The following is a 26,319-nucleotide window of genomic DNA, read 5'->3' on the forward strand; positions in this document are numbered from 1 at the left end:
AAAAACTTTAGAAACACCTTGTTTCGGGGAGAGATAAGTATTCATATTAGTTTATTAAAAGCTTGGAAAACATTTTATTTTCTGTGAGAAAGGATATTCTCATTATTTTTTTCTTTAAAAAATTTTAAAATTTGAATGAAATATAGATGCAAAATATTAATAAATTAATATTCCTAGCTTTTAACTTTTGGAAGCATTCTCTATACACTCAACAGCATCTACCCAATTAAATCAGGGCATTCTCTAACAACATGTCGCAGCATCTGACATATGCAGCATCTAAGCAAGTTCCCCACTAATCTCCACAATCACACACTCTGTATTTTCTTGGAATTTTTTTCTAAAAGTATAACGTATGGTGAAGTATCTAACTGCGAAGTGATAGCAAAGGAGCTTCTTTCATCGGCGCGCTCGGCAGACATGGCCATCGTACCGTAAAGACGGTGGCGGTGGATCTCGACGATGTTTTCTTTAGCTTTTTATTTGGGCGATCAGACAATAAGGTCGCAGTCGAGAGTACGAAACAAGAATTCAATCTCTTCGGCACGAACGCTTTCTAACTGAGCAGGCTGCCACTTTGGTTTCTGGAAGACAGTATTATAAGCTCAACGGTGAGAAGAGAGTAAATTTACCTGGTCCTTGTCTACTAGAACAGCTCGAACTCCTTCAAAGAAGTCATCTCGAACGGCAATTCGAAGAGCCATACGATACTCCGCTTTCATTACGTCCTCAATCTACCATAATTTCACGAACATTAGATAACGAAAAAAACAAAGCGCAAGCATACCTGTGCGGATGGATTCAAAACCACTGAGGAGAAATGCTTGTGAGTGGCTTCCAGGCTGAATGGTGCGGCCTTTTGAATCCCCGCGAGAGCAGCTTTTGCCCACCCGGCAACTGGAAGAAACAACGTAAAAAAGCTCAGAACAATGCTAAACTTCTAGACCTTTCGCATCCGAAGAGTGTTGCTCTTTCTCCAAAGCCTTTATTGATTCGGAGACCGATTTATCTGGACCGAAAGCTGAGGATATGCGAGGCAACAGCGTCTTGAGCTGGGCAGGAGCTTCAGGTTTACCGCCGAAAACTTTGAGGGCATCTTCCACTGCTTCAGAAGCATTGGACCTTATAGAATCAACGTTAACATAGAACCATCCAAAAAGTGAGAAGCTTCTTACAAGTCCTTCGCCAGGAGAGATTCCTTCAACGATGACAAGTTCTCCGAAGGCACGAAATGCGTTCCCAGTCCCACAAAGAGAGCATCAGCAGGTTCATTGACTCGCGCACCGGATAAACCGAGATAAGTTCCTGCAATCTCAAGCTATTTCACATCCACAAGGAAAACAAAAAGACAAACAATCTTTCTACGAAACTCACCTACAGCTCCATTTGCAGGAGTTCGAGCTGCTATATATGCAAAACCAACGTCTGGAAACAAGCCGATTCCATTCTCAGGCATGGCAAGAACCGTCCTCTGATCACAAAACAAACGCAAAGCTTAGCTTCGAAACGAGCCAAGGTAAAACGCCACAGACCTCGGTAATCACGCGATACTTGCCATGGCCCGACAAGCCGATGCCAAAACCCATGGTTATCCCGTCCATCAACGAGATGTAAGGTTTTTGGTAGCGAGCAATCGTGCAGATTAAGCTGTACTCAGCTGAGAACACCTACATTAGAAAACAACGAGATTTGTCAGCCTCAGAAGTTGATAGTGCATGCATTAGACAAATAGGAATGGAAAAGAAGAAAAAAAAAGAAAGAAAGGAAACAATGCAACCTTGACAGCCAGTTTATGCATCCCAAATAACTTGCAGCCAGTGGTGGTCATCCACTTTACATCTCCTCCTGCATTTACTCTTGTCAAGAAAACAAAATTTAAGCTCTAGACTAGACATGGTGCACGAAAAGCTTTTCCTATGGAAGTCTTTCAAAGCAGGCAGCCTGAGAGACACCCTTGAAATTCAGACCTGTTGCAAGAGAGGTGAATGGATGTCATCTTTTAGAGTCGCTGCGAGCCACTTCACATCCATTCCTGCATGAGGATTAAGTAGTGAAACAGGCAAAAACGAATTCCCTCGTCTAAAGTTCTAACTGAGAAATAAATTTGATCAGGACTTTACCTGCGGAGAATGCGCGCGACGAGCTGCTTTCCACAAGAACGGCCTTCACAGCGGGATTCGCTGCCCATTCGTCAAGATAGTTCTTATACGCCACATCCATGTCTGATCAAGAGATTTCGATGAGAGAGCTGGAGAATGTAGCTCATAAAAACCCAAGAAATTTCTGGAGTACCTAGATTCATCGCGTTGAGAGCCTTGGGCCGATCAAGCGTGAGCACAGCCAGGCCATTCGGCGAGACGCTCCCTCGAACGAACTCCATAGCCTAGCTACAAATCCCAAACCCTGGAATCTAAATTTTGTCTGCCTGCCAAAACATAAAGTAAATGCCCGGGAATATCCCCGATTTTGAAATTTAAAAAGCATGGATTTTGCCGCCGTGGAGCGGCTCATCAGATGCGAGCCACTCCCGCGAGCCCGGGACATCGTCCAGTCCGTACAGAGAAAGAGCCCTACTTCTGGCACATACCTGGCCAATCTCCTGGTCCAGCGGTACGGCCGATGCGGCGACATCGATCAGGCTTTGAAGATCTTCCACTCGATCGAGGCCAAGGACTCCTTCTCATGGAATCTGATGCTAGCGGCGTATGCCCAGAATGGGAGACTCGAGGAGTCCGAGACCTTCTTCTCGGCAATGCCACACAAGGATCTAGTTTCGTGGACGACGATGCTATCGGCCTACTCAAGCGATGGCAAGCTCGACGATGCGCGGTGGATCTTCGATCAGATGCCACACAGAAGCATCGCGTCGTGGAACGCGATGCTTACTGCGTATGCCGCGTCGGGGCATCTGGAGGGTGTTAAGTTGTTCTTTGATTCCATGCAGAAGACCAACATGGTTTCGTGGATCACGCTTCTCAACGCGTACACGAAGCTGGGATCTTTCGATGAAGCTAGAGATATCTTCAACTCCATGCCCGATCGGAGCCTGGCCGCCTGGAACTCGATCCTCACGGCTGCTGCTCACAAGGGGGAATTTGCTGATGCCGAGGAGATTTTTCTAAGACTGCTGCCATGCCGGGACATCAGGTCATGGAACTCGATGCTCGGAGCTGTAGCGAAATCACAAAGTATTGCAAGAACACAGGACTTTTTTCATAGCTCAATGCCGGAGATGAATATAATGTCATGGACTACAATGCTCGCGGCATTGGCCAACAATGGGGATTTCGGTAAGGCTAGCGCTTTTCTTAACTCCATGCCCGTCTCAAACATCGTCTCTTGGAACTCCCTTCTTTGCGCTTCCACAAAAGCTGGAGACTACGTAGGATCAAGTAGAATATTCGATGCAATGCCAGAGCACCACCTTCCCTCGTGCAATGCGGTACTCGAAGCATATTCCCAGCTCGGGTATCCTCATCGTGTTAGACTCTTATTTGATTCTATGCCCGAGCGCGATATGGCGACGTGGACAATAGTATTAACGGCATATTCTCAGCTACGGCATCTTGCCTTGGTAGAAGATGTCTTTAACAATATGCCTTTTCACGACCTTTTTTCGTGGACAGCTATGCTCTCAGCATATTCACTTAACGGGAATCTTTCAAAGTGCGAGAAGTTGTTTCTCTCCATGAAAAACGTTGACTTTGTTTGTGTGAATGCTATGGTCACTGCTTATGCCCGAAACGGACATCTTGAAGAGTGCAAGTCTCTCTTTGATAAAACATCATCATCGAACCTTGTGCTACGGAATTCGATGCTATCAGCCTTTTGCAAAGCTGGTTATATCAACGATGCAAAAACTTTGTTTGACTCAATGCCAGAGAGAGACTTGGTTTCCTGGAATTCCATCCTTGATGTGTATTGTGAAAATGGGGATTTGGAGGAAACAAAGTTCTTGTTTGACCTCATGCCCGAGAAATCAATTGTCTCGTTCAACATCATGTTAGCGGCCTATAGCCAGGGTCAACAGGTGGATTTGGCGAGGACGTTTTTTGAAACAATGCCAGAATGGGATCTTGTGTCTTGGAGCACAATGCTTGCAATGAACACACACAATGGGCGCTTTTCTGAGACAATCAAGTGTTTTGGATCCATGGCACTTGAAGCTGTAGAGGCAGATCTAGTCTCCTTCACATCAGTTCTCCTGGGTTGCAACCATGCAGGAGATCTCAAAACAGGGCTCTTGATATTTTTATCCATGGGATTTGATTATGGTATAGAGAATCCGACTAAGCAGCAGTATGGTTGTGTTATTGACTTGGTGGCAAGAGCTGGGTATTTGGAAGTAGCCGAGAGTTTGATTCTTAGCATGCCTTTTGTTGCTGAAGTTTCAGATTGGATGTGTTTAATCTCGGCTTGTTGCAACCATAATCAAGGTTTTGAGGTTGGTCGTAGGGCTTACAATAAAGCAGCAGCACTGAATACAAAGGCATCTGGGTCATTTGTGTTGATGTCAAATATTTTCTCGTTACAATAACTAATATTTAAACCCACCAACAAAGACTTTAAAAGAGTTTTTTATTTGAGTAGTAAATATTATTGAATAAAGTAAACATATGGTGGCTGGCTCTATCTCAAATTTCCCTTTCACAATTGTAAGTTCATTTTGTTCAGCCGGCTTTGAAGAAGTAACTGATGCATGGCAGTTAAGCACAACTGCGCTTTTGGTGTCCATTTGGCAAAGCTTGTGGCTGGTAAATCATAAATGCTGCATAGATTTGGTGAAGAACAGCAACAGTCTTGGCACAGATCCTTCATACTGGTTGTCAGATTGTCTATTCGATTGCACCCACGCAACGCCTGTCATGGCTGCTGCATAGCCAACCGGACCAATTTGTATCGTGTATCAGCACATATTTGGGATACATGGGTGGAGCCTTCAACATTGCGAGGTAGAGCTGTGGAACTTAACGAGTATCACTAATGTTTCTAGTTGCAAGGAGGGATTTTGCGGCTTCTGGCCTCGTTGGAGCCAGTGGTCTCGGTGGTGGTTGTTCGTGGCCTCTTCCTTTTGGCACCAATGGAGGTTCGTTTCTTTGTCTGTCTTGACAGTCTCGTCAAGACTCACCGATTCGGAAATGAAAACGCAGGCAATACCTTCGATTCTTTTACTACCTCGAGCTTTTGGTAGCGAACAGTGCATTTGTTTCAACTCCAAATTGTAATTATGAGGAAAACCACTTACCTTTGTGTACAGCGTTTAGTGGCATTTTTTTAGAAAAGTGTCCGACAACTCCGACTCTTTTCGAAAGGCAGCAACAGCCGGATTTTCTGAAGATGGCTCAAGCAGCTTTGCAAAAACCAGAACTGGAGGTTGTTGCGGAGGTACGTATGGCTAGGATTCAATTACTACAGAACTTGCAGAAATTTTTTCCAAAGCACCATCAAACTGCATCCCTGTCAAAGCATCTAGAAATCATAAAAATATTTCAGGGATCTTGTCCTATTTAGCTATGGACAGAATATCATGTTACACGTGACAGTGCTCGGTTGTCTTCGACATGACATATTAACAGCTGGGTTTTTTAATTGGTGTGGTCCTAATGGAAAGACGACTTGCTTCTGGCTAAGCATGACTATGATGGGAGATCAGCAGCAAGAATGTTTCTGCTAGCTATTTATCTTCGTTACTCTGAGACTGTGTGATGGTGCGAGAGTAGAGAATGGAGAACGAAGAAGCAAAAATTTCTGGGTCAGTCAAGGCAGTTCCTGGTGGATATGGGCTTCCTTTCTTCGGAGCAATGAGAGATAGGCTCGAATTGTATTGGTTCCAAGGGGATGTTGAATTTTTCAAGAGGCGGATTGAGAAATACAAGAGCACAGTATTCAGGACGAACTTTGCTCCGGGGCCTCCAGGTTATCAGAATCCCAGAGGTGTAGCTTTACTGGATCACAAAAGTTTCCAGGTGATGCTCGACAACAGCAAAGTGGACAAGAGCGACACCTTCTTCGGAACTGCAATGCCGAGTGTTGCATTCACGGGTGGCTATCGCGCTCTGCCATATCTGGACACCACCGAAGAGAAGCATACTTTGTACAAGCGCCTGCTCATCGAGCTACTGCACATGAAGTTCTCAAGTATGGTGACCGAGTATAGCAAGGCTTTCGCTGAAACATCTGCCACATGGGAGTTGGCCGTGGCGAAGTCTGGAAAAGCCGAGGTTGGAGACTCGAGTGGTAGCATGGTGGTGAATGTTCTTCTGAAGAGCATCACTGGGCATCAGGATCCAGCTTCCATCATTGGAAGTGATCCACACTCAACATTCCAGACATGGTCTTTCGTGCAGTTTGCAGGAACCGTTGTTGGCGTGCTTCCGCACTTTGTGGAAGAGCTGACTTACCACTCGTTCTCTCTGCCTTCGATGTTGGTGAAGTCTAAGTACGCTGCTCTGTGCAAGTTCTTCAGGAATTATGCAACCGAAGCTTTAGATCTGGCGGAGAGCAAGTATGGCCTGGACAGAGAAGAGGCTGTGCACCAGCTGGTTTTCTGCTTTGGAGTGAACGCAAGAGTGGGGCTGATGAAGAAAATTCCAGTTATGGTCTACTACATCGCCAAAATGGGTCCTGAATTTCAAGCTAGACTTGCAAACGAGGTACGTTCGGCTATCAGTGAACAGGGAGGCGGTGGTTTCAATGTGAAAGCACTATCAGGCATGCCTCTGCTCAAATCAACAGTTTTAGAGGCTTTCAGGTTGATGCCATCCACATTTTTTGTCTATGCTCGTGCCAGAGAAGATATAGTCGTCGAAAGCCACGATGCTTTGTACAAAGTTGGGAAAGGCGAGCTTCTTGGTGCTCATTGGTACTATGTTTTGAGGGATCCTAAGGTGTTTGAGGATCCGCAGCGGTTCAATCCTGAGAGGTTTATGGGGAAACAAGGAGAGGCTTTGTTTCCGCAGCTGGTCTGGTCGAATGGAAGGCAGGATCAAACACCTGGTGAAAATGATAAGCAGTGTCCTGCTAAAGATTACGCTGTGATGCTCACCAGTCAGTTTGTAGCTGAAATGTTTTTGAAGTATGATGCTTTCGAGATCACTGACGATTCTACGATTGATACAACAAGTCTCAAGGTGGCTTTCAAATCGTTGAAGAAGCGTACACAAATTTCTTCATAAACGTGCTCAATCGATATCCTGGCCAGTGAAATATGAAGCCTGACAGCACGTTGGTTCAATAAACAACTTATCAATCACCTTCAGAGCACTCAACACCTGGCAGAAGTCTAGACAAATGCTTCGGATAGACATCAGCCATACCAAACACTGCAGGATTATTTGAATAATTTTATTGTATAATATCAATATTTAATGAGTAGATTTCTAAATATAGCTTGTAGTTTAGATGCATTATTCTTGAATTAGAAATTATAATAAAAGATGGTAAGAGGGAAACTATAACTATTATATGGCAATCATCCTAGGTGTGCGTGGCGTAGCATAAACTAAATTATACTGCAAGCTAAATCAATCAAAACATATGTCTATTTGAATTGTTTAAACACATATGTGACTCACAAAATAATTTAGACATAATTTTTTTCAAAGCATCGCCATGTTTGCATGGTCTTTTAAACACTAGCGCCATATATGAATTCTACAATTGGTTTGTCACCATGCGGCACCAAGGAATAGACAGGTGGGCGTCAAAGGCAATTGTGTTGATCTCACTCAGTAGCCTCTACTACCACCGCCTTTCTAGAACTCTTGGCGCAATCTCAACAACACCCTTGGGCGAGATCCCTTTACATGTGCCGAAGATCAAGCACCCAGATCCCAGCCACAATCTCCTCCAAAGTGCCACCTTCAATTGTTTTGTGTCTCCATTGCCCGATCTCACCTCAAAGTCTCTCATGGGAAGGATTAATCTTTGAATTTGCCCATCAATCTACAGCCAAGAAAACCATAAAAAAAGTCACAACAAGTGCTTTGCACTTGCCAAGCATGGATTGAATTGAATCACTAAAAAATTTGAACTCATAAAATTAGAATATTCTTAAAGCCTACCTAACTTAAAAATATTTGACTTGAAAGTTTTTAACTGTTGAAAAGAAAAAGAATATCTAGTACCATTCTTCAAGCTTGTTTCTTGATTTTGTGAGGACTGGCAACCGTCTCAGCTCGCTGGCAGGCAGCCATGGTTTTGACATGCTCAAACTCATCGCCCTACACAACATGATCCATCAGCATTTCTACAGCGTAAGCTACCAAACTTACCTTAATTGCTACGAACACATCATAAAGGCTATCCACCTTTGGTCTTCTGCTTTCAGGAGCTCGGCTTGTTTGGAATTCATCGAACCTGCAATGCAAAGATCAGATTCCTATACTAAAAGACGCCTGCATTTTTTACTTACATATATAAGTCTTCGTTCTCGTAGTATGCCACAGCTTCTGGCGATGGAGGGAGTTGTTTGAGGAGTTCCTCATTCTCGTCGAAAAATTGGCCGTAAGTGTCCACTGTTTGTTCGATGAAACACATAAATTGATAGAATCCGTGGAAGATTGATCATTTCATACCTGCATGCATTTCTATTAGCTCTGAGAAATTGTAGGCGACTTTGGGCGAGACGAAAAACATGAAGTTCAGAATCTGCATTTAGATGACAGATATCGATTAGTCTTGCTTGTGAGCCAAAATAAACATACCCAGTAATAAAAGAATGCTGCATGCTGCCCGAAGAATCGATCTCCCCATAGCAAATCTCCTCCAAGAGATTCCATGATTTTTAGATGGTGCATTTCATTCCATTCCTGGCAAACCATCGTAAGTAGAATAGAAGAGAAACTGAAAAAATGTACCTCTGCAAAATGGACTTTCCTTACATCCGCACCTACACGCCACCTACAAAAATAGTGAAGAAGATCAAGTCGCCAGCGGAATAACGCAAGCTCGCGAATACTAACCAGCCAAGAGTTTCGTACAAATGCAGCATAGAAATATATCTGTAAAGTTCGAAGTCAAGGATTCTCGGCCTTCGAAACAAAAGCCTTTAACTCAAGGATACGAAAAGTAAGGCATTCTTGCTACGGTTTCCAGAAACCAGAAGCGTTGAATTGGCCTGCCCTCAAAGATTACATCTAGCATCTGCAATCACGAAATAAGATTAGAAATCAAATGTAATCGTACCAGAGAAAAACTGCGAAGACTACAAGCTCGGAAGCATGCATACCCAACAAAGAGCGTAATACGGACCAAGAATCCACCAGGGAGCCTCAACAGGCGGTCGATTGCGCTCCCTCTCCCAGACGGCGTCTCTGTTCAGTGTTAGCTTCGCGAGAGCTTTTCTGAGATCCTCTTGCTCCGTGTCAAGCTCCTGCATGAAATACAATGAGCTCTAGCAAGCACTCTCACGCTCACTTACCAGGAGCTCTTCTTTCAGCACTGGCAATCCATCGTAAAGTTGGAGTATCTTGTCGAATCCTCTGAAAAAGAGAACAAATCCACGTCCCAAGTAAGCAGCACCAACACCAAGTGGTTTGGAGTCTGAAAAGGCATCGTTAGAACAACCGGAAGCTAAGATTTAGCTACCACCTTCTGAGATTTCAAACTCTCCAAACAGATAGCTTCGTCTCAGCGCCTGGAAGTATAGAACCAACGTGTGAAGGAGGAGGAAACAATGGACAACGGATATAAACCTTCCATTCTCGACCAAAGTTCTCGAATGCGAGCCTGAAAAAACTCCCAGGAACACTGGGACCTTGGCGAAGGAACTTTGCTTGGAAGCCATAGTTGAAAGCAATTCTCTTTGGCTTGTGCGAGTGCGTGATAGATAGATGCTCCTCGATCGCCTCCAACCTGAGCTCGCGGCTGGATTGCGCAATGGAAGACGGCGAATCATTCCCAACGCTTCCTTGAGCCCTCACAAGCAGCAATTGAGCCCTATCGTTGCGGATTTTGGTAGAACCAGGGCAAGCAAGCCGACGGAAACTTACGCGAGCGCTAAAGAAGCTGGAATCGAGGCGCCTTGATCGCCGAGCTGGAGAATGCAAGAATTTTCGATCGCTGGAGCTTGGATCAGTGCTGGCGGCGCAGCTACACAGCGCCATTTTCCCAGAAACAAAGACGAGAAGAATAACGAGTACTCTAGAGCTCTGATACCTTAGAACCACTAGGAGCACGACGGGTGGCTTCATCTCAGCCGTTGATTCTAGGGCTCTAGAGAATATCTTTTTCTTTGGCACCAAGGAAGCCCTTTTTACATCAACGGCTGGGTCCTCTTCAAAACCACTTGGTCATATTCCGTGAATTTCCATCGATCGATCCATCGCGAGAATGCAAAGCGCCAGAGGTGGAATCCTTAGGCTGGTAGTGCGGCGGATCTCTACTCCATCCGCGGCGGCGCCGCTCGCTTCATCGAAGATCGCCGCTGTTCTCCCAGGCAGGGTTTTTCAGTTGTTCGATCTTGGAGGTGGCGCTAGGGATTACGGATCTGTCGCAGCAGCGGTGAAAAGCGAGGAGGCCGAGGCCGATCTCCAATTCCAGGAGCAGCCGCCGGAAAAGAAAGATGAGAAGAAGGACGTGGTGGTCTCCGACTACTGGGGAATCCTCCCCAAGAAGCTCGTCGACGAGCAAGGCAAGCCATGGCCGTGGAATTCCTTCAGGGTAAGCGCGATCGCATTCGTCTTTTTGGAAATTTCTTGCTTCTCACCGAGATTTTCGGCTTCTCTCGCAGCCGACCGAAGCGTATGCTCCAGATTTGACCATCGATCTCAAGAAGCACCACAATCCCGTGTCGGTGGTCGATAAGCTTGCGTACTGGACTGTTAAGACGCTGCGTATTCCAACCGATATCTTCTTCCAGGTATGCTCGCATGGCGAAATTTTTTTTTTCTCTTAGTTGATGGTTTGATCTTTGAATCCAAAGAGGAGGTACGGATGCCGGGCTATGATGCTGGAGACTGTGGCTGGAGTTCCCGGGATGGTGGGTGGCATGCTCTTGCACTGCAAATCCTTGCGCCGATTCGAGCACAGTGGGGGATGGATCAAAGCTCTGCTCGAGGAGGCCGAGAACGAGCGGATGCATCTCATGACTTTCATGGAGGTTGTCCAGCCCAAGTGGTACGAGCGGGCGTTGGTGTTTACGGTCCAGGGGGTGTTCTTCAATGCCTACTTCCTGTGCTACGTGCTTTTCCCTCGATTGGCACACAGGATAGTGGGCTACCTGGAAGAAGAAGCGATCCATTCCTACACGCAGTACCTCAAGGAGATCGACAAGGGAACCATCCCCAACGTTCCCGCTCCCGCCATCGCGATTGACTACTGGCGCCTTCCAAAGGATGCAAAGATGCGTGACGTTGTGGAAGTTGTCCGAGCTGATGAGGCGCACCACCGAGACGTAAATCACTTTGCAGCTGTAAGTTTTGTTCTCCTCTTTGCTTTTTTCTTGGTAACGTGAAGTCTCTTTGTGCAGGATATTCACAAGGCTGGCAAGGAACTGCGCTCGGCCGCTGCTCCTTTGAGCTACCACTGATAAGATCCCTGAGCAAGCATGCAGAAGGAATACGAAGAGTTTACAATAAAAAAGAGGAGGTAAATACATACATGCTGCCTTTCTAACAGGTGGCAAATCTATGTCTTACTTATAGCAGCAGCTTTCTCTTTCGTTAAACTACGTGAAAGCCAAGAACAGTCGATTCGCGTCGAGGGTCAAAACAAAATAAATCCCTCTGCGACGTCGACAAATCTTTGCAATCAATAAGAAGGCTTTTCATGTGGCAAGAAAAACCAGAGGTCACGAAGATTCAAGAGCTCGCGACTTGAGTGGCCTGATCACAGTCTGGTCACGACGGAAGGGTGTCCGTGATTCATCTGAAAGCTCAGTTCTTGTTCGGCTCGGCCACAGTGGTGGCTCTTGTGATCTTGTCCTGGCGCTCTTAAATTAGATTGATCGTCGAGGGGGGCTCAAGAACAGGATCAAACAGAGGGGCACTCTGCGACTTAAGTGAAATCTCAAGGGAGGTTTTTGGCCGGAAAAAAGGTAGTACCAGACTATACAGTGGGGTGGTGGTACTCGAAAGATTCTCGCTTTTTTTCTCTCGCATTTTGGCTGGGTTCTTCCACTAGCGAGAAAGAGCTTAGAAGAAAGTCTGTGGCGTTTTGTGGCGCGCATCTCGGAGAGAAGAGCAGAGCTAAACCAGAAACATACATTGTTCTTCCTAGCTAGCTCGAGCGAAGAACAGGTTTTCGATCGAGTCCCTGCGACTGCGAGAAGTTAACTCTCGGATCCATGGGCGGATTTCCTCTCCGCGGTGCTCTTGTTCTTGGGCTTTGGCTGCTCTTCCTCTCCATCACCGCTCAATGCCAAGCTCCAGCGTCATTTGTTTTTGGGGACTCGCTGGTGGATGGTGGCAACAACAACTATATCTTTTCGCTGTCCAAGGCCGACCAGCCGGCTAATGGCGTCGACTTTCCCGGCGGACGGCCCACTGGGCGATTCTGCAATGGAAGAACCATCCCGGACATCATCGGTACCGAGAAAAAATGGATTTTTTCTGCCTCTTTCTGATTGATTCGTGTGTTTGCCAGGCGAGAGTTTTGGAATTCCATACGCTCCACCGTATCTAGCACCCACAACGCACGGCGCAGCGATCTTAAGGGGGGTGAACTATGCGTCCGGTGGTGGAGGAATCGTGGACGAGACCGGACGGATCTTCGTGAGTGTTTTCAAGTTTTTGTTCCTCCCTCACTTATTTCAATGCTCTTGTGGTCTCAGATTGGGAGATTGTCGCTGTCAAAGCAACTTCTCTACTTCCAAAACACCACGCGCGAGCTCAAATCCATGCTCGGCGAGGACGCTGCCCGCCAGTACCTCGCAAAATCCATTTTTTCCGTCACCATCGGCGCCAATGACTACCTCAACAATTATCTCTTGCCCGTTCCTCTCACCGGGGACTCTTTCCTCACGCCGCGCGCCTTCCAGGACAAGCTCATCACGAACTTCCGGCAGCAACTCACAGTTAAGTCCATGCAAAGTTCTCGTGATCATCTAAAAGTTGCTGCTTTCCAGACGCTTTACAACTCGGGTGCTCGCAAGATCATTGTCGCGGGAGTTGGACCCATCGGCTGCATCCCATATCAGCTCACGCTCAATCTCCGGAGAGATGGGAGTTGCGTTCCGAGTGCCAACAAGCTTGCACTGAACTACAACACGGCCCTGAGAGATCTCATCCTGGAACTCAACTCCAAACTCCCCGGATCGATGTTCTCCTATGCAAACGCTTACGACGTTGTCTGGGATATCATCACCAACAAGAAAAACTACGGTAAATTCTCATTCTTTTCTCGATTCATTCCATAGTTTTTCTCATTCGTTTCTCGATTTAAAGGCTTCGAGACGTGCGATCTAGCTTGCTGCGGGATTGGAGGGCCGTACAAGGGGGTTCTTCCCTGTGGCCCAAACGTGCCCGTGTGCAACGAGAGATCGAAATCCTTCTTCTGGGATGCGTACCACCCCAGCGATGCCGCCAATGCGATTGTGGCCAAGCGCTTCGTCGATGGCGACGAGCGAGACATTTTCCCGCGCAACGTGAGGCAGCTCATTGAAATGTGATTGATTGATCGATCCATCCATTCCATTTTTTTTCATATCTCCACTCACTGATCCTTCAATGCAATCCAGCTCCTCCCATTTATCTATTCCTTCAAAGCTCCTATTTTTATTCTCCAGGAGTCTCTGCGTTTTAAAATTTAAAGTTTCGTTTAGCGCCGCTCGACGTCGTGTGTTCGAATCTAGGGTTTAAGGTTTTGTGCGCGATGGCGATGGCGGAGCTCGATTCTGGCGCTGCCGTTACGTCCTGGAACTACAGCGGTGAAAGAATGGCTGTGGGGTTCACCGATGGCGGCGCCGAGGTGTGGAGCAAGGGATTTGGGAATGGATCGCCTGCATTGTCGTTGGATTTCAAATGGAAGGTGAGTGCGCTTCTTTCGATGCTCTACGTAGGATTTCTTGCTTGTATGAGATGGAAATCTTTCCTTTTCTTTAGTTTCTAGTGTTGCTCGTTCGTCGGGAAGAAGTTTTTTCCAGGATACTTCTTCACAGATACGCGTGTGTCTAGGCTCATGAAGGTTCCTCTATCGTGAAACTTTGCTGGGGACCGATGGAGTTCGGCGACATTGTTGCTTCTTGCTCTACAGATGGTTCGGTTTGCGTCTGGGAAGAAATCAATGGTACGACCTTTTCTTTGCCTCGAGCGCAGCATTCTGACAATAGTTCCTTGTTTTTCCCTACCTTTTCTGAAGAGAATGGCAAGCCCAAGTGGAGGCAGTGTGCTCAGCTAGCTGAAAACAGCTACTGTCTGGATCTAAAGTTTGGAAATTGTCTCGGCGGCTTGAAACTGGTACGTAAGCTATTGGAAGTCCTTTTAGTTTTCTTTTCTGATTAGTTTTGACACAGGTTACAGCTTGTGCTGATGGTTATGCCAGGATTTACGAAACCTCGGACTGCATTGATCTTTCAAAGTGGCAGCTTCAGGTAGGCCAAGTTCTTGATTTTTCTTTCTTTTCTTTTCTCTCTAAGTTTCGGATAAAATACAGGCGGTGGTTTCGAACGCAACAGATGTGACTGAGAAGACTGGGAAGTGCTCCTGCTCTGGAGCTTCCATCTCATGGAAGCCTCCGGCTGGTTCCATCCAGCAGCCACTTTTCGCACTTGGCTACTCCACAGACGTCTCAGGATTCTCCACAACGAAGGTATAACACTGCAAGATAGTTCTCAAGCTTTGGTACTTTCACAGATCTGGGAATTCGCTGAAGAGCATAGACGCTGGTATCCAATTGCCCAGCTCTCAAATGCGGACGACGGCGTTGGAGTAAGCTCCATATCGTGGGCTCCAAATCTCGGAAGGTAACTAGCTACAAGCTTTCTATCCTTGTCATTTCTGATGTACGTCCGCTCCAGGCCGAATGAGTTGATAGCAGTGGCTTCCGGAAGCACTGTCTCAATCTGGGACTTGGAAATCGGTGGAAAGCAGGGGGTTTCCGTGCAGAGAATCGCAGAGCTAGAGCATAGCGCAGAGGTGAGCATCCAAAGCTTTAAAAAAGTGTTTTTTTCCAAGAAAAATCTATTTATTTCAGGTGTGGCAAATCGATTGGGACATGAGCGGCATGACATTGGCATCGTCTTCCTCGGATGGAACCGTGAGGCTGTGGCAAGCTGGTTTAGATGGAGCGTGGAGGCAGCAAGCTTCACTAAGAGCTTGATAAGGCTCGTCCTCGGACAAGATTCTGGAACCAACGGCCAGGATGAGACGTGTATTCCGTTCCATAATTCACGGGCAATCTGGGTCGTTGGATCCTCTCATTTTGTCGGCCTGACGCCCATTATGAAGTGAGAGCAAAGCAAGCCCTTGGCCTGGTCGGGGAGAGACGGCGGAGGCGACGACGGCAATGGTGAGTGGAGTGTGTCTCGAATCGAGTTTCTAGGGTTTATGATCTCGTTTTGCTCTTGTCTAGGGGGACGATCGCAGGCGCAGCAGGTAAATGTTTGCTCTGACGGCCTTTAGGTGTGCTCATTGCTGCGATTTCCAGATATTCGCAGTCCCCATCGCCGAGGCGAGGTCCATCACGGAGCCCTCCACCGCTAAAATCACCTCTCAAGTATGTTCTTGCTGTTTTTGGTGGAGATTTCGAGCTCAAAGAGTCGGTTTTTCCAGGGAGGATCCTGACAATCCGGGAAATAACCTCTATGTCACTGGCCTCTCGACGCGGGTCGCGGAGAAGCAGCTCTTGGAGCATCTCTCGCGAGAGGGGAAGGTATTCCTCCTTAAAGTTTGGGTTTGTTCTTTGCTGTTCTTGGCTTAAACCTTGTTCTACAGGTCCTGGAGTGTCGGATCGTGGTGGATCCGAGGACCAAGGAGTCCAGAGGGTTTGGATTTGTGACAATGGCCAGTACGGAGGATGCGGAGCGCTGCATCAACTATATGAATCGCTCCACGCTCGAGGGCCGTATAATCACGATAGAGAAGGTAAGTATCCTCTCTAAGTCTTCCTATACAAGTTTCTTCTTTTTGTTTTTTCGATTCTTTGCTACGCATGGAGTGCTGCAGCTAGAGCAAACGATGCTAATCTGGTTGCTGGTCATCCAGATTTTTCAGTTTTTTACTTCTCGGGCGGCTCTTTTTCAAGCAGCCACTTTGACTTCAGACAAATGAGCGAGCTGTGCGCTGGGCTCTGCTTCATCGGTCTTTGCCTTCTCCAGAAAAACATCAAGCATCAATCAGTCTCTCCTGATCCAACCAGTCTGCTTCAAACACCAAAAAAAAAGTCTGCTCCAAATCTCAATTCAGAAGCCCCACCTTAGCAGCATTCCCAGTTGCGAGCTGTGCGAACTTTGATGAGATGCGGTCAGTGCAGCAGTTATCAAAAATCCGAGCGTTAGAAACCAGTGACCCTCCCTTTCAAATCATGCTCCACTGGAAGTCTTTGAGGTTCTTTTCTCTGACTTGAGTTTTTTGCATTACCTACAGGAAGCGCTTTGCCATCAGCTTTTACATTTTCCATTTGGTACTGATTGCTTTCTTTGATGCAGGCTAGGCGCAAGAGACCACGAACTCCTACACCTGGAGAATACCTGGGTGTCCGAGGCAAGTTTCTCATTCTTTTTTCAGAAAAGAACGATTTGGTTCTAATGTTTCTTCTGGTTTCATCACAGCTCCTCCAAGATCTCGGCCACCAGGTTACGGTCCACGACATCGCGAGAGAGACCGAGACAGGGACTACAGGGACTACTCCCGTAGATCACCCCGCTACTCTCCATACAGGGGTGATAGCCGCGACAGATCTCCACACGGCCGGAGCTACCGCAGGGAGCGATCCCGTTCGCCTTACTACTACCGCAGGGAACGCTCTCGCTCGCCTTACCACATGTACCGACGCTGACCACCACAAGGTTTGCTGTGACATTCTCTATTCCATTCAAAATCCAACTGACTGACGCTCTGGAACAGGCTTCTCTTCATTTACCTGGACACTGCTACTCTCATCCCACACTCTCAAGTTTGTACTCAAAAGAAAAAGGACATTTTTACATTACCAAATGGTGGTGGTCGAGTTTTTCTCCTCAAGGAGGTGCTGTAAGTGCCGCTGTTTGGTTGCTACTAACCGGTGGTGGCACTGAAGCTTTGTCCGGGACAGTGGCAGCCGAGGCCTCCGCTTGTTGCTGCTTGAGCTTGTATCGCGGGGCGAATCCTCGCTTGGAGTAAGGCGTGGTTTTCACGCACTCGAAGTAGGCCGCCGCGAACTGGGTGATCTCGCAGGATTCACGCGAGTAATTGAAGAGCTTCTTGGGTTTCACCTGAATCGGCGGAAGAACACACGAAGAGAGTGAAGGGATGGATCCAGATCTTTCGTACCAGAGGTTGCGAGCACCAGCCATACTCTTGCGACGCGGTCATGGGGACTTCGTACTTCTCCGGTGGTGGCATGTCGAGGTCCTGGATTGGGAAGCACGCGCCGAGAAACTTTTGCGCCTCCTCAAACTCCTGTTTGGTCACTGCAGTCTCGTATGGTAAATGTTTCTCGAGGAAGCCAGCGATGGAAGATACCTTTCCTCGACGACGTGACTTGGGTGGGCTTCTTGGTGAGCACTTCGGCTGTTTCAAAGTGAAATATTTTGCCAAGCAAGGATCAAACGGATGGAAAAGAGGAAAAAATGCATTTTTTTGCTTGTTTTGGGCAGTTTTTTTCGGCGTTGTGAGAATGTTGGAAGCGAATGAACGAGGCGAGCAAGCGAACCTGTGAGTGGATTCAGTCGGTACTCGGCAGCTTGCACCTCGACGGCCTCGAGCTTCGAATTCATGCTTTTGTAGAGATTGTCGAGAGCTACCATGTCGTCCACGGCTGGGAATCTTTGTGGGCGGTGCTGCTGCCCGCGGGCTTTAGCTGGGGACGAGGAGGGGGAGGAATGCTGCTGCTTGGAGGAAGCCATGGGAGCAATCGATTGGATGATGATGCACATTCTTTTCCCCTTTAACCCGATCCGAGTTTTTAGGGCTGCTCCTGGCTTAACCGTCCGAGGTGGAGCGGGAATATGCCATTTTGGTTTGGCGGGATAAGATTTTCGAAACTTTTTATTAGGCGAGAATCATGCACCGTCTCTAAGGACAGACATTTCGACGAAGCCCAATAAGTCTTCCACGCCATGATCCTGCAGAACCAGCAGCCCTCGCGCACCAAGCTCGTCTCTGACACTATGGAGAGGAGAAACTCCTCGATGCTAACGCTCTGGCCCCCTGGAGAGCTGCTTCTTGAGGCTGACCATCTCTGCACTCCGGATTATGCGTCGGATTTCCACCATAGCAGCGACTTGGAAAGAGGAAGCTAGATTATGGAGTTTAGTTAAACTAGACTACACCAACACAGGAACGTTTGTGCCTACTCTCAGGAAGAATGAAGGATCTTTGGTAAAAGCTGTCTCAAATAAGCAAATTTAAGCCTGTTCACAAACTCAAATGCCTGGCATCACATCAGGTTCATCTGGGACTTGATCCTGGTTATGCTAATGTTTGCATATATCCTGACCTGGTGGTTTGTATTCCTACAGTTTTGCTTTGGAATTTTAATAACACAATTTCTTTTTGTGCATTTGATTTGCATGTGGAAAATAAAGACTTTACAAAGAAACTATTGAAGTTAGTATTCATTTATGCTTGTTATGTTTACCTTGAATTGGAATGGAGTGGAGATTGTTAAATAGTATATGTATGTTTACTGTTTCGTGTGATTTAATGAAGATTCTTTGAAGTTCTTATGTATTGACTTGATATTTAATTTTTAACATGCTTTATTCACATTATTGTACTCAATTTCATAATAACCAGGTTTTATACTATTTTGAAAACCATGATTAATGATTATTACGTAAGAAGGATGTTTAGACAAATTATGATAAATAAAATATTCACATTTCACATTACTTTCTTTCTAGATATACATTTATAAAATTGCATCTATATTATCTAAATGTCAATCCCAAGTACAAAGAAAGAAAGATACTAATTTAATAAAACAATCATTTTCTAAATTATCATGATTCTCTTCACTTAATTATATATAAAATTTATGACAAGCAATTAATTTTCAGATATTTATACATATTTGATATAATACACTTGATGGGTAATAAAAAATTCAAATGATTACAAAATAAAAAAAATGAAAAAAAATATTTTAATAATGAATTCAAAAATATAATAAATTTAATGTTAAATTAAAATATAAATCAATACATTTTAAATTCTAATTCTTGACACTTCATTATTTCTAAAGTTTAAAATAACTTGAAACTTGAACTAATAAATATTTCATACAAGTAAATTAAATATATTTTATTACAGTTGTGCTAATCAATACAATAAAACTATAATGACATATTAATTAAAAATTATAAATGATATAAATATTTGTAAATATTTTATAATCAATACTTTTATATATTAGACTAAGAAAATTATAAATATTATAATATATCACAAAAAAATATTTCCTAAACTATTTAATGATAAATGAGACTATTGTCTTTTACATTTTATTTGTGGTATATACATCATTGAAAACAACTTACTTAGATTTATTAAAATTTAATTAATTAAAATATGTATATATTATGAATAAATAATAATTTAGATTTTGAGTATGGTTTTCAATATTTTTAAAAAGACATAGATATAGTTTTTAAAATTTTTAATTTAAAATAACTATTTTAAATTATTGATTTTATCAAGTTTTGAAATTACCCAGAAACATTAATATTATTTCCTTAAAAATAAAAATTTATAAAATTAAAAGTTTAAAAATTAAATGAGTTTATATCTCATATCACTTGCTATATCTTTGTTAAAATACTCAATTTTTATTATCATTAAATTGATGTCCCTTAGCTGGAATTTCTAATATATTTTCTTGATATACTTCTTTTGAGACATCTTTAATATTCAGTTCCTTTTATTTATAAATATTTGAATGTTAAAATAGTCTAGAAAATCTTAAACTTAACTTATTAATAAATATGTAAAGTTTTTTCATATTTCATATGTAACAAAATACATAATTAGAAAGAAAAAATGAATCTTTAGAAAAATAGAATGAATAAAAGAATGTGAGGATAAATCAATAAAGGTTAATACACTAACAAGTGAAATACTTATAAATATGTAATTATAATGGTTTATTATATATTTTATATAGTTATATATTTTTATATATTTAAACTATAGTTTACCTGTATAGTCTGCTTTAGATATTAATGAACTAATTAATAAGTGTTCAACCTTCACAATATGTTATTTGATTTTGATATTATGGATTTTTATTTTTTCAACATTTAATATTTTTTAATGTGTTTTTATTTTATGAAAGTGTTTTTTTATTATTTTATGTAAAATTAACTTAGTGTTTTTTATTGCACCATATATAAAGTTACACTTTTTATAGTTTTGTTCCCCTGAATAACTTTGATGTTAATTTTTATATTGTAATTCTTGATAAAAAATTAAGATTATTTTTTAGTTTTAAGTGAAAAGTTTCATTTAATGTCAGTTAGGTGTTAATTATATTTCTTGAGAAATATACTTTAGACTTTAATTTCTAATTATACAACTTAAAATTTAAAATATTTATTTATTTACCTTGTCTATGTGCAATATTACTTTTGCTAAATGCTTAGAAATACAGCTAGATGCTAAATAATTATAGCTCATGTAATATCATCAAATTATTATAAAGTAATTTGATTTTTCTAAATAAATTTATTTAATTTATCAGAGAAAATCTAGCCTTTTTTAAGAGAGATTAGGAAACTAGGTGTCAAACATAATTTTAATCAACATCTTTCCTCTGAAAGAATGCTCCTTGTCTAAAACAATTAAACAGACTCTTCAGCTAATTTCTAAAATTGTTTGGAATTAAAATATAGAGATTTCTAGCAAATTTTAGGGTTGGCATCTTCCTCTTTTTCCACTTATAAACTCCCAACTTTGTTGCGGGTTGCTTGTGAATAACAAGCTTGGGCAGGTCGAGATCTTGTCAGTATCTTCCAAAGCTCCAAAATGTACTTACAGTCACTATGCTTTAAGACCACCCATACATTGAGAGCTTTCCAGGCTTCAGAATCTCTGACAATTCCTACATTGCCTCCCAAGTCCCTGGTTAGTCTCAGGCTTCAAAGCAACAAGGGACCTACTCAAGCTCATTTAAATGAATGAGTCGAATCTGGACGCCATTGTTTGACCTTTGTAGAGATTGTTTGAGAGCTACCACGTCGTCCACGATTGGGAATCTTTGTAGCTGGGGACGAGGAGGCGGAGGAATGGTACCAGTCGATATATGGTTTGGCGGGATAAGACTTTCGAAACGTTTTAGTGCACCGAATATACCTACGTGAGGATGAGAAATGGAGAGGGGGAAATGCCTGGAGCTCATCGAGAATTGCAAGGGCCTGGCGATGGCACGGGAGATCCACGCGGGTATTCCAGGTAGCGCGCTCGCCACTGATGTCTATCTCTCGAACAAGCTGATTGAAATGTTTGGGAAATGCGGCGCCGTGGGTGCCGCGCAGGACATCTTCGAGGCGATGGGCAGCGGCGGCAGGGATTTGTTCTCGTGGGAGCTCATGCTCCACGCCTGCTCCAGGAATGGATTGCTCCGCCAGGCGCAGGGATTGCTGGACCAGATGCCCCATCGGCGTCTCATGTGCTGGAATTCGCTGCTCGGATCGCTGGCTCGCGATCGGAGGCCCCAAGAGGCAGCTCTTCTCTTCTGCACCATGCCGGAATGGGACCAGCTCTCCCTGAATTCTATCCTCTCGGCGTATGCCCAGAGTGGGCTTCTTGAGAGATCAAAGCTCTTCTTTGATCGGATGCCCCAGCGCGATGTTGTCTCGTCCAATGCGATGCTCACTGCCTACATCGTCCGAAACCATCTTGAGGAAGCTACCGCATTCTACGATGCTATGCCCGAAAGAACTCTAGTCTCCTCGACTGCTGTTCTTCAGGCGTATGCCCAGGGTGGGCATCTTGAGCAAGCAAAGAGAGTGTTTGAGGAGGTTCCAGAGATGGATGTCGTGTGCTCAACCGCGATGCTGGCCATATTCTCCGAGAATGGAATCGTGAGCGAGGCAAGAAGGATCTTCCACTCCATGCCACAGAAAAATCTAGTCTGCTGGAATGCGATGCTCTCCGCCTACGCTCAAAACGGCCAAATCTCGGAGGCCAGGAGAACTCTTGAATTTGACATGCCACAGCACAACTTGGTGTCCTGGAACACGATGCTCGACGCTCTCGTGCAGCACGGAAAGCTGGAAGAAGCAAAGAGAGTGTTCGAGACAATGCCGGCGAGAAGCATCATCTCCTCGACGTCGATGGTGGCGGCGTATGCCCTGGAAGGGCATATCGACGAAGCCCAGCAAGTCTTCCACACCATGCCCGAATGGGACGTGATATCCTTAAACACCATGATCGCGGGCTTCTCGCAGAACAAGCAGCTCTCGCGTGCCAAGCTCGCCTTCGACACCATGGACGAGAGAAACTCCTCGTCCTGGGACGCCATGCTAGCTGCGTACGCTCAAAACGGGCATGCCGGGACCGCGGAGATCTTCTTCTCGAGGCTCCCGAGCCTGACCATCTTCTCCTGGAGCGCACTGCTTGCCGGATATGCGCAGGACGGCAAATCCTCCATGGAAGCTCTCCTCCAGGCCTTCCATTCCGCGAGCCTTGTCATCGACATGCCCGATCCGACTTGCGTGGTTCTGGTTCTCACGGCGTGCAGCCGCACGGGCCAAGTTAGCCTGTGTCGGAGCTGGTTTGCTTCTGCGAGCTTGGATTTCCACCATAGCTCCACCCTGCAACACTATTGCTGCATGGTAGACGTGCTGGGGCGATCGGGGCGTTTGGAGGACGCGGAGGAGCTCGTCAAAGCCATGCCGTTCGTTCCTGATGCTCTAGCATGGACTACGCTACTTGGAGCTTGTAAATACCACAAGGATTTGGAAAGAGGGAGCCGGATTTTGGAGAGCGTGGTTAAACTAGACTACGCCAACGCAGGAGCGTTTGTGACACTGGCCAACATCTTCACTCTGAGGAAGAACGAACGATCAAAATAGAGCGTTCGCATGCAACTAGGCAGGACTGTAAATGTCTCGCAAGAGTTCAGCCTGGGTTCTTGAGGGCTGCAAAATTTCTTGCCTCCTAAAATTCAAAACCGCGGCCCACACGAGGCGCTACAGCCAGCGCCACTATTGTTCTAATTCGCACCACCTCGGAAGAAGAATACAGTGGTAAACACTTCAACCTAAGGGTCAAGTGGAACAATGTTGTTCGCTGTCGACAAGGGAAAATCATGATTTTGAGACGGTACAAGTATTCTCATGTTGACAAGATCGACAAGAACACTCGCCACTCTCGTCCCAGAGCCTGTTGGAAGCTGCCATAGCTAGAGGGACCAAGAGTGAGTTGTGCATTGCATCCATGTAGCCCATGCTTCATAGTTGGCACAAGTGGACTGAAGACAAATCATATGTATAAGGTAAGTGTAAGGTAAACTTAGTGGTCCTTACATTTACCTCTGAGGTAAGGTGAAAAATTTCACCATTTTACTTTACATTCACCCAGTTTTATATATATATATATATATAGTGCCCAACTAAAAAGCATAAAATCCTATTTACATGGATGCAATGAATGATTCCTATCCCTTTGGTCCTTGTTGGAAGCTATGGTAGCACAAATATCACAGGTTGGATTTGCAGAGCGTTGATAACTTACCTCAGAGGTAAATGTAAAATCTATTACAAGTAATCTTGGCATGCAATGTATTATTACCTCCTCACCATTTCACCATTTTACTTTACATTACCTCCTCAAGATTATTATAATACATGTTATGACAGCTTCCAAACATCACTAGTTGGATTTGTAGAGCTTTGACAACTTCAAGCCTTTTGTAAGTGTATACTCTCGTAAAATATAAGGTGTGAGAGAAGGCTTGAAGTTATCAACCCATGATGTTTGTTGGAAGCATAGCATGTGCTGCAAGTACTCTTGAGGCTTAAGTGCACGCAATGTATTAGACTTTTGGATTTGGACAACACTAATTTATATTTGATTTATATCCGGAAATGGCATTTCAAAACAGAAATCAAGTCAGCGCTACAATGTAATCAAGATTAAGCTGCAAGATCTTTAAAACAGCGTCGCTTGAAGACTGCAAGCTATGCGGAAAGCTATAAGGATTAAGCTCCAAGTTCAAGCTATGGCGTTTCATTGCTCGATATTTCCGTTTCTCCTTTTATCTTTTCTCTCGATCCCAGCTCAATCATTCTCACTCAACACTTCAGATTACATGTACACTCACGATTGTCATGACTTGACAGCAGGTCGCACTCTCCTTCAAACTAGAGCTGGAGTTCCAGGCATGGATGTAAGTAGCCACCAAGGTAATGTTAACTGGCGGACTGCCTACAACAATGGTGCAAGGTTCGCATACATCAAGGCCACCGAAGGAACGGGATACACAAACCCATATTTTTCACAGCAGTATGTTGGTTCTTACCGCACAGGTTTCATCCGTGGAGCATATCACTTTGGCCGTCCGGACATATCGAATGGTGCTACTCAGGCGACGTACTTCCTCAAAAACGGAGGTCGGTGGTCTTCCGATGGGCGAACACTTCCTGGAGCTTTGGATATTGAGTACAATCCATCTTGTGGAAGCTCTTGTACTCCAGCGCAAAAATGTTACAACCTTAGGAAGCAAGAGTTGGGGAAGTGGATCCAGGACTTTGTGAACACTTACAGGAAAGGAACTGGAGTTTATCCAGTGATTTACAGCACTGCGGACTGGTATAACACATGCGTAGGGACTTATGGGGACTTTAGCAGTGTCTGCCCATTTTGGCTCGCTTGTTATTGTCCCAGGGTGACCACTTATCCTTACAACTGGAAAGTGTATACGTTTTGGCAGTATGCCGACTCGGGAACGTTTCCTGGCGATCAGAACGTGTTTAATGGGCCTTACTCTCAACTGCAGAAGCTTGCCAAAGGCTGATAATGTTGGATTGAAGTGCCCAGCTAGGATGATTACCTCGCGCAGACGCAGGGCGAACAGGGACGCGTTGTGATCTGGAGGGTTGTATCCCGTTGCACTTCCGCATTTTGTATATAGATACCCTCGTAAAGAAATAAGGCCTTATTTTAATACCATGCCAGTGTAAAGATGGATGTGCAACAAAAGGAAAACAAAGAGACTGTTTCCACCTTACTGCTTGTTTGGTGACTCTCTAGCAGTGCAAAACCATCTACTAAAGATTGAGAAGGTGATTCCATTTGGCGGTGGAGCTTCACGACAACCAGTGGTTCCACCCATGGATGGATTTTATGATCTACCAAGGGGCCGTTTTCGTCGCCGCATTTCCATCGCCCATGGAAATGCGGGACAATGGGGAGAAGAGTGTTGGAGCGGTGGCCTTTGGGCTGGACAATCTCGACGAAGGAGGAGTTCTCGGCCCGATCCGTCTTAAAGTGTTTGTGGACGCTTTTCACAAAATACCAAAGCAACTTCTCCACTTCCAAAACACCATGCACGAGCTCAAATCCATGCTCGCGAGGACGCTGCCCGCCACTACCTCGTAAAATCCATTTTTTCCGGCAGCAACTCACAGTTAAGTCCATGCAACGTTCTCGTGACCATCTAAAAGTTGCTGCTTTCCAGACGCTTTACAACGCGGGCGCTCGCAAGATCATTGTCGCGGGAGTTGGACCCATCGGCTGCATCCCATATCAGCTCACGCTCAATCTCCGGAGAGATGGGAGCTGTGTTCTGAGTCCCAACAAGCTTGCACTGGACTATAATTCGGCTCTGAGAGATCTCATCCTGGAACTCAGCTATTGATTCCATGGTTTTCTTCATTTTTCTCGATTGATTCCATGGTTTTCTTGTTGGCTTCGAGATGAGCGATCTAGTTTGCTGCGGGATCCGAGGTCCGTACTTCCCTTTGGCCCGCACATGCCCATGATCCGTACCACCCCAGCGTGCGATTGTGGCCAAGCGCTTCGTCAATGGCGACGAACGAGACATCAACTTGGCAATCCCTTATGCCCGCATCCAAATCCCTCGGACATAATTGGGTATCTTCGCGCATCTCCGTGCCACTTGTCTGATTAATCTTCTGCTCTATATCCCTCGGTAAAATCCCAACTGTTACCCGACTTTCGGCAGCACAAACTGGCTCGTGGGCACTAGCAACAATCGGACCCCAGGAGATCAAGATCC

At 45.0% G+C, this 26,319-nt stretch overlaps 11 protein-coding genes across 13 annotated transcripts; 8 read left to right on the top strand and 3 right to left on the bottom strand.

The window, feature by feature from the left end:
* Positions 1-296: 296 nt before the first annotated feature.
* On the bottom strand, positions 297-2,396 carry LOC9644414 (3-hydroxyisobutyryl-CoA hydrolase-like protein 3, mitochondrial). 3 transcript variants are annotated; one of them, XM_024689571.1, is made up of 10 exons: positions 2,293-2,396; positions 2,121-2,222; positions 1,778-1,845; positions 1,533-1,667; positions 1,375-1,471; positions 1,176-1,305; positions 947-1,122; positions 788-897; positions 633-734; positions 297-584 (listed from the first exon to the last, which is right to left on the bottom strand). In XM_024689571.1, the coding sequence occupies exons 1-10, from the start codon at positions 2,378-2,380 to the stop codon at positions 492-494; spliced, it is 1,101 nt and encodes a 366-aa protein (XP_024545339.1). In that variant the 5' UTR covers positions 2,381-2,396; the 3' UTR covers positions 297-491. The 3 variants fall into 3 exon arrangements, with proteins under 3 accessions (XP_024545339.1, XP_002984491.1, XP_024545340.1); XM_002984445.2 differs by lacking the exon at positions 1,778-1,845 and adding an exon at positions 1,968-2,032; XM_024689572.1 differs by lacking the exons at positions 2,121-2,222; positions 2,293-2,396 and adding an exon at positions 1,968-2,032.
* An 86-nt stretch (positions 2,397-2,482) lies between these two features.
* LOC112351494 (pentatricopeptide repeat-containing protein At4g02750-like) lies at positions 2,483-4,567 on the top strand. The gene has a single exon (XM_024689483.1). The coding sequence runs from the start codon at positions 2,483-2,485 to the stop codon at positions 4,535-4,537; it is 2,055 nt and encodes a 684-aa protein (XP_024545251.1). The 3' UTR covers positions 4,538-4,567.
* Positions 4,568-4,699: 132 nt separating this feature from the next.
* Positions 4,700-7,175, top strand: LOC9644415 (allene oxide synthase). Its single transcript, XM_002984333.2, has 4 exons — positions 4,700-4,754; positions 4,994-5,086; positions 5,258-5,385; positions 5,721-7,175. Exons 1-4 carry the CDS (start codon positions 4,700-4,702, stop codon positions 7,173-7,175), a joined length of 1,731 nt encoding a protein of 576 aa, XP_002984379.2.
* An 840-nt stretch (positions 7,176-8,015) lies between these two features.
* Positions 8,016-10,151, bottom strand: LOC9644228. Its single transcript, XM_002984446.2, has 12 exons — positions 9,696-10,151; positions 9,592-9,637; positions 9,422-9,543; positions 9,230-9,373; positions 9,065-9,144; positions 8,964-9,002; positions 8,859-8,901; positions 8,706-8,810; positions 8,577-8,649; positions 8,414-8,516; positions 8,274-8,358; positions 8,016-8,222 (listed from the first exon to the last, which is right to left on the bottom strand). Exons 1-12 carry the CDS (start codon positions 10,104-10,106, stop codon positions 8,133-8,135), a joined length of 1,341 nt encoding a protein of 446 aa, XP_002984492.2. The 5' UTR covers positions 10,107-10,151; the 3' UTR covers positions 8,016-8,132.
* Positions 10,152-10,239: 88 nt separating this feature from the next.
* LOC9644416 (ubiquinol oxidase 2, mitochondrial) lies at positions 10,240-11,778 on the top strand. Its single transcript, XM_002984334.2, has 4 exons — positions 10,240-10,662; positions 10,733-10,861; positions 10,925-11,413; positions 11,471-11,778. The coding sequence occupies exons 1-4, from the start codon at positions 10,333-10,335 to the stop codon at positions 11,528-11,530; spliced, it is 1,008 nt and encodes a 335-aa protein (XP_002984380.1). The 5' UTR covers positions 10,240-10,332; the 3' UTR covers positions 11,531-11,778.
* A 101-nt stretch (positions 11,779-11,879) lies between these two features.
* On the top strand, positions 11,880-13,695 carry LOC9644229 (GDSL esterase/lipase At2g23540). Its single transcript, XM_002984335.2, has 5 exons — positions 11,880-12,527; positions 12,586-12,713; positions 12,773-13,015; positions 13,067-13,322; positions 13,386-13,695. Exons 1-5 carry the CDS (start codon positions 12,287-12,289, stop codon positions 13,607-13,609), a joined length of 1,092 nt encoding a protein of 363 aa, XP_002984381.1. The 5' UTR covers positions 11,880-12,286; the 3' UTR covers positions 13,610-13,695.
* Positions 13,696-13,781: 86 nt separating this feature from the next.
* On the top strand, positions 13,782-15,353 carry LOC9644230 (protein SEH1). Its single transcript, XM_024689573.1, has 8 exons — positions 13,782-13,968; positions 14,115-14,226; positions 14,299-14,396; positions 14,453-14,530; positions 14,593-14,748; positions 14,793-14,902; positions 14,957-15,074; positions 15,133-15,353. The coding sequence occupies exons 1-8, from the start codon at positions 13,813-13,815 to the stop codon at positions 15,256-15,258; spliced, it is 954 nt and encodes a 317-aa protein (XP_024545341.1). The 5' UTR covers positions 13,782-13,812; the 3' UTR covers positions 15,259-15,353.
* Positions 15,284-17,722, top strand: LOC9644231 (serine/arginine-rich splicing factor SR45a). The gene is made up of 8 exons (XM_002984337.2): positions 15,284-15,447; positions 15,511-15,533; positions 15,586-15,654; positions 15,711-15,810; positions 15,873-16,022; positions 16,586-16,640; positions 16,709-16,945; positions 17,004-17,722. The coding sequence occupies exons 1-7, from the start codon at positions 15,445-15,447 to the stop codon at positions 16,933-16,935; spliced, it is 627 nt and encodes a 208-aa protein (XP_002984383.2). The 5' UTR covers positions 15,284-15,444; the 3' UTR covers positions 16,936-16,945; positions 17,004-17,722.
* On the bottom strand, positions 17,058-18,068 carry LOC9644232. Its single transcript, XM_002984447.2, has 4 exons — positions 17,791-18,068; positions 17,601-17,648; positions 17,409-17,548; positions 17,058-17,350 (listed from the first exon to the last, which is right to left on the bottom strand). Exons 1-4 carry the CDS (start codon positions 18,011-18,013, stop codon positions 17,117-17,119), a joined length of 645 nt encoding a protein of 214 aa, XP_002984493.2. The 5' UTR covers positions 18,014-18,068; the 3' UTR covers positions 17,058-17,116.
* Positions 18,069-21,445: 3,377 nt separating this feature from the next.
* Positions 21,446-23,675, top strand: LOC112351459 (pentatricopeptide repeat-containing protein At4g02750-like). The gene is made up of 2 exons (XM_024689405.1): positions 21,446-21,527; positions 21,611-23,675. The coding sequence occupies exon 2, from the start codon at positions 21,626-21,628 to the stop codon at positions 23,150-23,152; it is 1,527 nt and encodes a 508-aa protein (XP_024545173.1). The 5' UTR covers positions 21,446-21,527; positions 21,611-21,625; the 3' UTR covers positions 23,153-23,675.
* Positions 23,676-24,258: 583 nt separating this feature from the next.
* LOC9644418 (N,O-diacetylmuramidase) lies at positions 24,259-25,250 on the top strand. The gene has a single exon (XM_002984338.2). It carries the CDS (start codon positions 24,262-24,264, stop codon positions 25,093-25,095), a length of 834 nt encoding a protein of 277 aa, XP_002984384.2. The 5' UTR covers positions 24,259-24,261; the 3' UTR covers positions 25,096-25,250.
* Positions 25,251-26,319: the final 1,069 nt, after the last annotated feature.

Source organism: Selaginella moellendorffii, unplaced genomic scaffold, assembly GCF_000143415.4.
Source record: "Selaginella moellendorffii unplaced genomic scaffold, v1.0 SELMOscaffold_62, whole genome shotgun sequence".
In the NCBI taxonomy this organism is placed as follows: domain Eukaryota; kingdom Viridiplantae; phylum Streptophyta; class Lycopodiopsida; order Selaginellales; family Selaginellaceae; genus Selaginella; species Selaginella moellendorffii.

What these genes read in the sequence shown, in the direction of transcription:
- LOC9644231 (XM_002984337.2), top strand. An exon ending in ATCTCTCGCGAGAGGGGAAG is followed by an intron (nt 15,811 to 15,872) that starts GTATTCCTCCTT and finishes CTTGTTCTACAG; the next exon opens with GTCCTGGAGTGTCGGATCGT. An exon ending in AGAATACCTGGGTGTCCGAG is followed by an intron (nt 16,641 to 16,708) that starts GCAAGTTTCTCA and finishes GTTTCATCACAG; the next exon opens with CTCCTCCAAGATCTCGGCCA.
- LOC9644228 (XM_002984446.2), bottom strand. Translation starts at nt 10,106, where the DNA reads ATGGCGCTGTGTAGCTGCGCCGCCAGCACTGATCCAAGCTCCAGCGAT. An exon ending in AGAGTTTGAAATCTCAGAAG is followed by an intron (nt 9,544 to 9,591) that starts GTGGTAGCTAAA and finishes ATGCCTTTTCAG; the next exon opens with ACTCCAAACCACTTGGTGTT. An exon ending in ATGTGTTCGTAGCAATTAAG is followed by an intron (nt 8,223 to 8,273) that starts GTAAGTTTGGTA and finishes CATGTTGTGTAG; the next exon opens with GGCGATGAGTTTGAGCATGT.
- LOC9644415 (XM_002984333.2), top strand. Translation starts at nt 4,700, where the DNA reads ATGGCAGTTAAGCACAACTGCGCTTTTGGTGTCCATTTGGCAAAGCTT. An exon ending in TTTGGCAAAGCTTGTGGCTG is followed by an intron (nt 4,755 to 4,993) that starts GTAAATCATAAA and finishes TAATGTTTCTAG; the next exon opens with TTGCAAGGAGGGATTTTGCG. An exon ending in TCCTTTTGGCACCAATGGAG is followed by an intron (nt 5,087 to 5,257) that starts GTTCGTTTCTTT and finishes CTTTGTGTACAG; the next exon opens with CGTTTAGTGGCATTTTTTTA.
- LOC9644232 (XM_002984447.2), bottom strand. Translation starts at nt 18,013, where the DNA reads ATGTGCATCATCATCCAATCGATTGCTCCCATGGCTTCCTCCAAGCAG. An exon ending in AGTCACGTCGTCGAGGAAAG is followed by an intron (nt 17,549 to 17,600) that starts GTATCTTCCATC and finishes ACGAGACTGCAG; the next exon opens with TGACCAAACAGGAGTTTGAG. An exon ending in GCTGGTGCTCGCAACCTCTG is followed by an intron (nt 17,351 to 17,408) that starts GTACGAAAGATC and finishes CCGCCGATTCAG; the next exon opens with GTGAAACCCAAGAAGCTCTT.
- LOC9644414 (XM_024689571.1), bottom strand. Translation starts at nt 2,380, where the DNA reads ATGGAGTTCGTTCGAGGGAGCGTCTCGCCGAATGGCCTGGCTGTGCTC. An exon ending in AGTATCGCGTGATTACCGAG is followed by an intron (nt 1,472 to 1,532) that starts GTCTGTGGCGTT and finishes TTTTGTGATCAG; the next exon opens with AGGACGGTTCTTGCCATGCC. An exon ending in TCCTGCAAATGGAGCTGTAG is followed by an intron (nt 1,306 to 1,374) that starts GTGAGTTTCGTA and finishes TTGAGATTGCAG; the next exon opens with GAACTTATCTCGGTTTATCC.
- LOC112351459 (XM_024689405.1), top strand. Translation starts at nt 21,626, where the DNA reads ATGGGCAGCGGCGGCAGGGATTTGTTCTCGTGGGAGCTCATGCTCCAC.
- LOC9644230 (XM_024689573.1), top strand. Translation starts at nt 13,813, where the DNA reads ATGGCGATGGCGGAGCTCGATTCTGGCGCTGCCGTTACGTCCTGGAAC. An exon ending in TTTCAAAGTGGCAGCTTCAG is followed by an intron (nt 14,531 to 14,592) that starts GTAGGCCAAGTT and finishes GATAAAATACAG; the next exon opens with GCGGTGGTTTCGAACGCAAC. An exon ending in AGCTAGAGCATAGCGCAGAG is followed by an intron (nt 15,075 to 15,132) that starts GTGAGCATCCAA and finishes TATTTATTTCAG; the next exon opens with GTGTGGCAAATCGATTGGGA.
- LOC112351494 (XM_024689483.1), top strand. Translation starts at nt 2,483, where the DNA reads ATGGATTTTGCCGCCGTGGAGCGGCTCATCAGATGCGAGCCACTCCCG.
- LOC9644229 (XM_002984335.2), top strand. Translation starts at nt 12,287, where the DNA reads ATGGGCGGATTTCCTCTCCGCGGTGCTCTTGTTCTTGGGCTTTGGCTG. An exon ending in ACGAGACCGGACGGATCTTC is followed by an intron (nt 12,714 to 12,772) that starts GTGAGTGTTTTC and finishes TTGTGGTCTCAG; the next exon opens with ATTGGGAGATTGTCGCTGTC. An exon ending in ACTTCCGGCAGCAACTCACA is followed by an intron (nt 13,016 to 13,066) that starts GTTAAGTCCATG and finishes GCTGCTTTCCAG; the next exon opens with ACGCTTTACAACTCGGGTGC.
- LOC9644416 (XM_002984334.2), top strand. Translation starts at nt 10,333, where the DNA reads ATGCAAAGCGCCAGAGGTGGAATCCTTAGGCTGGTAGTGCGGCGGATC. An exon ending in GGCCGTGGAATTCCTTCAGG is followed by an intron (nt 10,663 to 10,732) that starts GTAAGCGCGATC and finishes CTTCTCTCGCAG; the next exon opens with CCGACCGAAGCGTATGCTCC. An exon ending in CAACCGATATCTTCTTCCAG is followed by an intron (nt 10,862 to 10,924) that starts GTATGCTCGCAT and finishes TTGAATCCAAAG; the next exon opens with AGGAGGTACGGATGCCGGGC.
- LOC9644418 (XM_002984338.2), top strand. Translation starts at nt 24,262, where the DNA reads ATGCGGAAAGCTATAAGGATTAAGCTCCAAGTTCAAGCTATGGCGTTT.